This window comes from Tachysurus vachellii, chromosome 21 (assembly GCF_030014155.1).
Source record: "Tachysurus vachellii isolate PV-2020 chromosome 21, HZAU_Pvac_v1, whole genome shotgun sequence".
In the NCBI taxonomy this organism is placed as follows: domain Eukaryota; kingdom Metazoa; phylum Chordata; class Actinopteri; order Siluriformes; family Bagridae; genus Tachysurus; species Tachysurus vachellii.
In genome coordinates, this window is record NC_083480.1 from 17,244,089 (window position 1) to 17,252,603 (window position 8,515).

At 44.1% G+C, this 8,515-nt stretch overlaps 1 protein-coding gene across 5 annotated transcripts in view; it reads right to left on the reverse strand.

Annotated features, from left to right (window-relative positions):
• hdac5 (histone deacetylase 5) overlaps positions 1-8,515 on the reverse strand; it is a 94,550-nt gene that overhangs the window by 56,157 nt on the left and 29,878 nt on the right. For 3 of the 5 annotated variants that reach the window (XM_060857200.1, XM_060857199.1, XM_060857198.1), the window contains exon 1: positions 7,987-8,515. This exon is cut by the window's right edge. The exons of the other annotated variants lie outside the window; for them this stretch is intronic. In XM_060857200.1, the coding sequence (XP_060713183.1) occupies positions 7,987-8,098 (112 nt within the window). In that variant the 5' untranslated portion in view covers positions 8,099-8,515. The remainder of the gene's footprint in view (positions 1-7,986) is intronic. 5 annotated transcript variants of the gene reach the window in all.

The window sequence follows — 8,515 nt, forward strand, 5'->3', positions numbered from 1 at the left end:
AGCCCTAATCACAGACCCAATGACAAGTCCAATGACAGACTCAATGTAAGACTCAATCACAGCCCTAATCACAGACCCAATGACAAGTCCAATGACAGACTCAATGTAAGACTCAATCACAGCCCTAATCACAGACCTAATGACAGACCCAATGACAAGTCCAATGACAGACTCAATGTAAGACTCAATCACAGCCCTAATCACAGACCCAATGACAAGTCCAATGACAGACTCAATGTAAGACTCAATCACAGCCCTAATCACAGACTCAATCACATCCCTAATCACAGACCCAATGACAGCCTCAATGAAAGACTCAATGTAAGACTCAATCACAGCCCTAATCACAGACTCAATCACAGCCCTAATCACAGACTCAATCACAGCCCTAATCACAGACTCAATCACAGCCCTAATCACAGACCCAATGACAGACCCAATGACACTCAATTTAAGACTCAATGTAAGACTCATTCACAACCCAATGAGAGCCCTAATCACAGACACAATGACAGCCCTAATCACAGACCCAATGACAGCCCTAATCACAGCCCTAATTACAGACACAATGACAGCCCTAATCACAGACTCAATGACAGACCCAATCACAGCCCTAGTCTCAGACCCAATGACAGCCCTAATGACAGACCCAGTGACAGGTCCAATAACAGGTCTAATGACAGACCCAATGACAGGTCTAATGACAGACCCAATGACAGGTCTAATGACAGACCCAATGACAGGTCTAATGACAGACCCAATGTAAGACTTAATGTAAGACCAATGACAAATTCAATGACAGACTCAATGTAAGGCTCAATCACAGACTCAATGACAGACCCAATGTAAGACTCAATGACAGACCCAAAGAGAGACCCAATGACAGACCCCAATCACAGAGCCCAATGTAAGACTCAATGACAGACTCAATGACAGACTCCAATTCTCAGAACTCCTAACAGACATCACAAAAGTAAACACGTAGAGGTTTTATTTCTGAAGTGAGGATTCTGGGTCACGGTGTTCTGTTCCTCAGAACTCGTGTTTGACTCCAGAACTATTAATACTGTGAAGAGGACGTGAGGAACGTTACTCAGTTTGTAACTGGCCCGAGCACAGAGTAACGAGTACCAACACTCTGCTCATCAAGCCACATGAACAAAACATGTAGTGGCTAAGTTTAGAAACAAAAGTAAATCATTCCCAACAAAACAAAAATTAAATTAAATTTAAAGTCACTGAAAAATGTAATTTTTTTAAATTAAAAACCAAACACATAAATAAACAAAAGCTGATCGAAAACTCCGAAAAAACAAAAGGATGAAAAGTAACAAACATCTTTTTAAATAATGCACAAAAAAAAACAATGAAAAAACATTTTCACGACTTTTTAAGAAAACAATAAACAAATAAAAGCTAGCTGTAATCCTTAAATTTTTTAATAACATACTTATTAACTAAACAAACTAAATAAACAGATAAACAAATAAACCAAAACTAAAATCTCCCACAAAAAGCTCTATCTATGTAACGGAATACGAGAGAGCCGCGAGCACACTGTTTAATGTTCAGGTAAGGTGAGATTCAGGCACCGAGGACTTGGCAAGCGTGACCCCCTAAAAAAAACAAAAATAAAAGGTGGTGTCTGATTATAGAGCGAGAACATCGGGGTGAGAACAGCGACGCTAAACTTAGACCTTCTTCATTTAGCTGCAGTGTACAAACAACAGCAGCAGCCTGTTAAAGACGCCTACACAGCTGCGCTTATGTCATCAATCAGCTCCGACTTTCCAACCTTTCAAACCTCTCGACGTTGCTTTATATCTCAACTGTCCAGCTCCAAGCAGGTAGACGTCACAAATCAACTCGGACGCAGGGTTTTATTTAGGAGCTTCTTTATGTGTCATCGTCACGTTACCGGATCCGTAGCCACCTCTAATGGTGTGTTTTACTAAATTATTACAATTACTAAATAAAAATATGCCTCCATAAGAGGATTATGCCTCCATTATGTTCTCCATAAGAGCTTTCTCCTGCATGCTTGAGATGAATTACAAAGCATGGTTAGCAGTCAGACTGCTCTACATGATTCAACAATTTCACTTTCTGAAGGTCCCAAAATAACACCTTCTATTCCGAGAGGCTCATAAAACACAGCAGAATGTGTGTTACAGCAGGCCAGTCTCGGCGCTCGCTGCTTTCGGAGACTGCAAAGAGCTTCTGACGTCACGGCTGCGTCAACCGGGGGCCCTGTGAGCCACAAACAAACAAACAAACAAGGAAAAAAAAAACAAGGGTTTCTTCAAGTCATGCACTGACATCACTGTGACATCATTGTGACATCACTGTGGCATTAGCTATAAACTTCATGAAGTGGAACTAAAATCCAAGCTGAGAAGCAGAGGACCGGAGGAGTGGAGGAACAGAAGAGTGAAGGAACAGAGAAGATGAAAAAAAAGATGAAGAAGTGTTGAAATGGATTGAAGGATGAAAAAGTAGACTGGAGGATGGAGACGTAGAGAATGGATGAGTATAGGAGAAGTGGAGTGGAGGATGGAGGTGAAGTGGAGGTGGGGTGGAGGAGGAGTGGAACGAAATTGGAGTGGAGGATGGAGGTGGAGTGGAGAATAGAGGTGGAGGTGGAGGATAGAGGTGGAGTGGAGGATGGAGGTGGAGTGGAGAATAGAGGTGGAGGTGGACGATAGAGGTGGAGTGGAGGATAAAGGTGGAGGATAGAGGTGGAGGTGGAGTGGAGTGAAGAATGGAGGTGGAGGATAAAGGTGGAGGTGGAGTGGAGGTGTAGTGGAGGATAGAGGTGGAGTGGAGATGGGGTGGAGGAGGAGTGGAACGAAATTGGAGTGGAGGATGGAGGTGGAGGATGGAGGTGGCGTGGAGTGGAGGATGGAGGTGGAGTTGAGAATAGAGGTGGAGGTGGAGGATAGAGGTGGATTGAAGGATAAAAGTGGAGGTGGAGTGGAGGAGGAGTGGAGTATGGAGGATAAAGGTGGAGGTGGAGTGGAGTATGGAGGTGGAGGTGTAGTGGAGGAGGAGGTTGTGGAGGTGAAGAGGAGGATAGAGGTGGATTGGAGGATAGAGGTGGAGGTGAGAATGGAGGTGTAGTGGAGGAGAAGTGGAGTGGAGGATGGAGGTGGAGTACAGGATAAAGGTGGAGGTGAGAATGGAGGTGTAGTGGAGGTGGAGTGCTCCGTCAGCAGGTCAGTGTGGTTAATCAGTAAAGATTAGCACGGCTCTATGTGTTATGTAAGTGAGTTGAGTCCTGTGCTGAAGTGAGGTTTATTCACTGCATCACGTCCTGACGAGCCGCACGCACAGCGACTGATCCCTGACCAGACGTCTGAAATTCTGTATTCCTGCGACTCCACGCTGCGCTCCTGAGCCGACACAGAGCCGTCTGCATTAAACCCACAAACTCCTTCCTACCAAACATCAGACGTCTAACGTCGGACGCCTCGAGTTCCAGTGACGATCCGAGCGACCGGAATCCCAGCCGGAGAAGGCGACGATTCAGATCTCGCTGCTTTACGGAAATTCCCAAGATTCCAAAAGCGATCTATAAATCGTTTCGTTCCTCATTAGTAGCATTTCCAACTTATAGAATAATATTTACAGAATAAATTACATAAACAGTAGCTTTTTTTCCTCCGAGCCTCGACGACACGGCAATTTATTTTTAATTACTCGTTACTAAAAAAATCATTTTATTTCTATAAAATATTCCATAAGCATAACAAAAACAAGAATTTTTATAATTTCATTTATTTTACTTCCTTTATTTAACTACCTCCGTTCAGTAACCGTAACCACGTATAAAATAAAGAAAAACGTAAAAAATTAGATCTAATAAAAATACACCATTATATCCTCAATGGCTCAGGAAAGTGTCTCATGACAGAATTGACCACGATGTCATAAAGTTACGTTTTTTCATATTATTTTTATTTATTGTTTATTATTTAATAAACCAATTAAACGACTAACTGATCGTTACGTTTCCTCGCTTTTTTTTTTAAATAAAGCACATTTAATTTCTGGCTCTGTATTGCTTTGTTTCTCCTTTCGGACCAAACGTTCACGCTAAAAATGACATTTTTTTTTTCATATTTCTCCATATCACATCAATACGGCAATCTTTCCCCCACACTTTAGACCCGCCCCCTTTTCCCCTTTATTCCCGCCTCCTAAATCGTACCAATTTTTTTTTTTTTTTTTACAATTCAAGCTTTAGCTTCAGGCGAGTGACCATGAATAAATAAATAAATAAATAAATAAATAAATAAATAAATAAATAAATGAATGAAAATAATAAACGAATAAATAAAAAAGCGTTGTTAAAGTCATTTCCGAACAAAATTTTTACCTCACAAAGTCTGAGTTGCCGCTGCAGACGCTGTTAGAACGTGACAGAAAAGACGTGTTGACTCACGAGGTGATGGAGAGACGTGTTAGCGGAGTTGCTAACAGGGCTGCTAACTGAGTGAGTATCATAAAAAACATACAGACTGCTGATACAGTTGGTGTATAAACTTTACGTGAATCGACGTTTATTAAGCCTCAGACTCCGCCCACACCTCCTGAAGCACTTCGTACTTATGTTACGCTCATCACTTATCTGGACACAAGCTTCTGAATCTCACAAGCTGTAATCTGATTGGCTGGAAAAGGGAAAATAAACTCATGACAACCAGCTTCTTGAAGTAAATATTATCTCTTGGTTTTATTAAATTCCGCAATTCGTCATCGGGTTACTCCGGAGGTTTGCTGACACTGGACGGATCATCTCACAAACATGATGCTCCTTGGTGGATCTCAGCTACAAGAGATCCCAGATTTTAGGGACATCTAGAAGAAGTCTGTCTGATACGACGACTCCACGTTAGCGATCGATTTATTTGCTCGTCTTCAGGAAGCTCCTGATCCTGGTCAGGGTTGTGGTGGATCCGTGGATAATCTCGGGAACATTGGGTCTGTGGTGAGAATACACACTGAATAACACACACACATACACACTTACACACTAAAATCCATGGTGTGTTTTTGGAAAGTGGGAGTAAACTGGAGAGCCAGGAGGAAACCAGCATGGAGATGAGGAGAACATGGAAGGAACCCGAGGAGCCGGGTGATGATGTGAGGCAGACAATGTAGATAAATGTCAAGGATGTTGGCGTCACATTTACAGACATTCAGAATTTTTCTGTAAAAAAAAAAAAAAAAAAAAAAAAAAAAAAAAAAAAAAACGGCAACCCTAACCCTATAAACGGCAAAACGGCTAATATTCTGCAAGCCGCTGTTTTAGTGAAGCTTTAGCTCATGACCAGTCGTTTTTACCTCCACGAGCGGAGGCTTTCACACGTCTTCTCTATTGAGCGAGTGCTTCATCTCATGACCTTCTGAACTGCAGCGCAGAACTGTAACAGCTGAATGAGCACCGCTGAGTCAGACCCAGTTAAATAACCTCGTACAGCCGTTACAACGAGAACGCGCAGCATTTTTACACAAAACACAACCTCCATACAACCGTTTTTTTCTCCTTGCATTGCTTTCTTCATACTTGGACCCTCTCGAGATGTCTAATTTTAAGAAAAGCCTCAGCATTTCGTCGAGCGTTAGGTTCGGGTCCCGTGCTCTGTGCGTATCTTCTCGTCATGTTCTCAAAAGTTCTCGCCACGAATAAATTGCTTTGTATATGAAGGAGATTTGGAGCAGCATGTGCAAAGGCAACTGAGAAAAAATAACTAATTGTGGAGAAATTTGAGGAAATATAAATACTCAGTCTGGCTCAACCAAAATCTGAGCATCGGTATAAATGCTGACATGCAAGCAAACATCTGCAACTGAGGCAGGTTCTGGGCCTGACCACCACAGTGGGAGTATTGGGGAGATGATGGTACCACAGCTGGTCTCAGATCAGAAGCTGAGCACAGTGATGTCATTACTTGAACAGGTGTCGTGTGGATGGAGGACGTGGGATGACGTGAAAGGGGGTGGGATGATGCTAAAGAACGTGGGATGATGAGGGCTGGTGAAGGAGGATGAGGGATAATGTGGGAGGACCAGGGCTGATGTGGGGGTGAGAGATGATGAGAGAGGACGAGGGATGATGTGGGAGGATGAAGGATGATGTGTGAGGATGAAGGATGATGTGGGAGGATGAAGGATGATGTGGGAGGACGAGGGATGATGTGGGAGGACGAAAGATGATGTGGGAGGATGAAGGATGATGTGGGAGGACGAGGGATGATGTGGGAGGACGAAGGATGATGTGAGAGGTTGAAGGATGATGTGAGAGGATGAAGGATGATGTGGGAGGACGAGGGATGATGTGGGAGGACGAAGGATGATGTGAGAGGATGAAGGATGATGTGAGAGGATGAAGGATGATGTGAGAGGATGAAGGATGATGTGAGAGGATGAAGGATGATGTGGGAGGATGAAGGATGATGTGGGAGGACGAGGGACAGTGAGGGAGGATGTGGGATGAAGAGGGAGAGCTTGGAGGACGTAGGAAGAGGTGGGTTGGTGTGGGATAATGTTGGAGGCCGTGAGTTAATTAAAACTCTTCGGTAGCCGAAATCAGCACATTCAAGGAAGTGTGAGATGTGAGATGTGAGATGTGAGATGGAGCTGGTTCTCAGAAAGTTCTCAGGTAAAGCGGTTGGACATAATAACCAAAACCCGTTAGTCCAGCTCTCTGCTCATAGTAACAATCAAACATTTTAACAATCTGATTTTTTGCTAGACGTGTAAACAAACGCATTTCTCCAACAGCAGCAACTGGATCATATCTTTAAATAAATAGCATCCGCTGTTTCTTATTATCCTTCAGAAATAAGTACACAGTTCTGAAGCGACCAAAAACACTAAATCAGTAACAACCTGAAAACACAATTAAGCAACAGAATGTAAAGAGAACCTTCCTCTCTACATGGTGAATTTAACATAGTAACATCTGGAAACGTGGAACAACACGACAACAAAACACCAACAAAAATCGTGTGATCAGGACGTCGAATTGGAACCAGAAAGATTAAATCATAACGAGATCCGATTGGACTGAAGGAACAGCCGCATAATGTGAATAAAAGGAAAGGGGCAACAGGTGAGTTTATTTCTGGATCTCTGGGGGTTATTTGGACGCTAAACAAAGTGCATCCGAGCTACGTTTATTGAGTAAATCAGGGCACCTGTATTGACACTGGAAACTACACGCAAGTCTGAACGTGCGGATCGACTGAGCGTCAACACTCACAACATCCGATCAGCTGATCCTCTGGGGTCGGTTTGGTTTCGTTGAAAACTCTGCAAGTGTGAAATAGCGTGAATTAAAAAGCCGTGTTAAAGCCGGTCTGTTGAAAAACACGAAATTGGGACAAAATCTTTAAAAAAAAAAGTACAGTCTTTAGAGCAAGAACTCCCAGTCTGAGCACCGGGAAACCCCCTTTACGATGACGCACCTCGGACTACCACCGCACCGGGGGCGGATCCGGGACGTGCTCCCTGTTCGCATTCCGACAAATTCCTGCACTAACACTTTTTAGTAAATGGTTATTAGCCGAGGAATCTCGACGATTTCAAGTGATAATCCGTCATGAGTACTGAAAACTGTCATCGTGATACAACGTGAATGGACGTAAAAATGACTCTTTGTTCGTTCTGTCAAAAAAAAAAAAAGCAGAGGGTAAATAAGCTAGTTCTGCGCTGGGAACACCTTTTGGATTCCCAAAAAACAGACGTCTCGTTAACGTGTGTCAAGTTTCAAAAGCCACGAGACGACAAACGAGATACAAAGACGCAACAAAACTCCAAGGGCCAAGCTGATCCATGCCTAAACACAAGTGTTAGGAGGAAGCATCTCTTGTTTTTCTCCCCTCCCTCACTCCCTCTCTCCCTCCCTCCCTCCATCCCTCTCCCTGTCTGTCATATACCTCTCTCGCCCTTCTCCCCGTCTTCCCGCGGACTCTCACTCACCCGTGCTGGGCATGCTGGTGCCAGCCGTGCTGTCCGATGAGAAACACGACTCGGTCTCGTAGATGGTCTGCAACATGGCGCACAGCCCCGGCACGGTCGGCTTCAAAAGCATGCCGGGCAGCGGCACCGCCCACAGACCGACGGGTACGCCGAGGGACGACTCGCGACTGTGTCCCAGACCCGAATCTGCATTTGAGTGTGGGGAATTACGCGGCCGATGCTTGAGAGACAGGAGAGAGAAAAAAAATTTCTAAACCCCGCCGACTTCCTTTTAGTGCGTCGATTCACACTGAGAAAGTAACGAGTCGTTGACTTAGTCTGCTAGTCCCATGATCGCTCGAGCGCTCGGAATAAAAGCTGCTTCTCGGTGTGACACACTCACACTCACATCGCTTAGGTCTCACACACAGCGCACAATTCACACGCTGTCCTGTACAATCCTGATGAGTGTCCGAGCAGCTCTCTGCTTCAGTCTGTCCTAACTCCAGAGACTGGCTGAATGCCTCCAGAGAGAGAGAGAGAGAGAGAG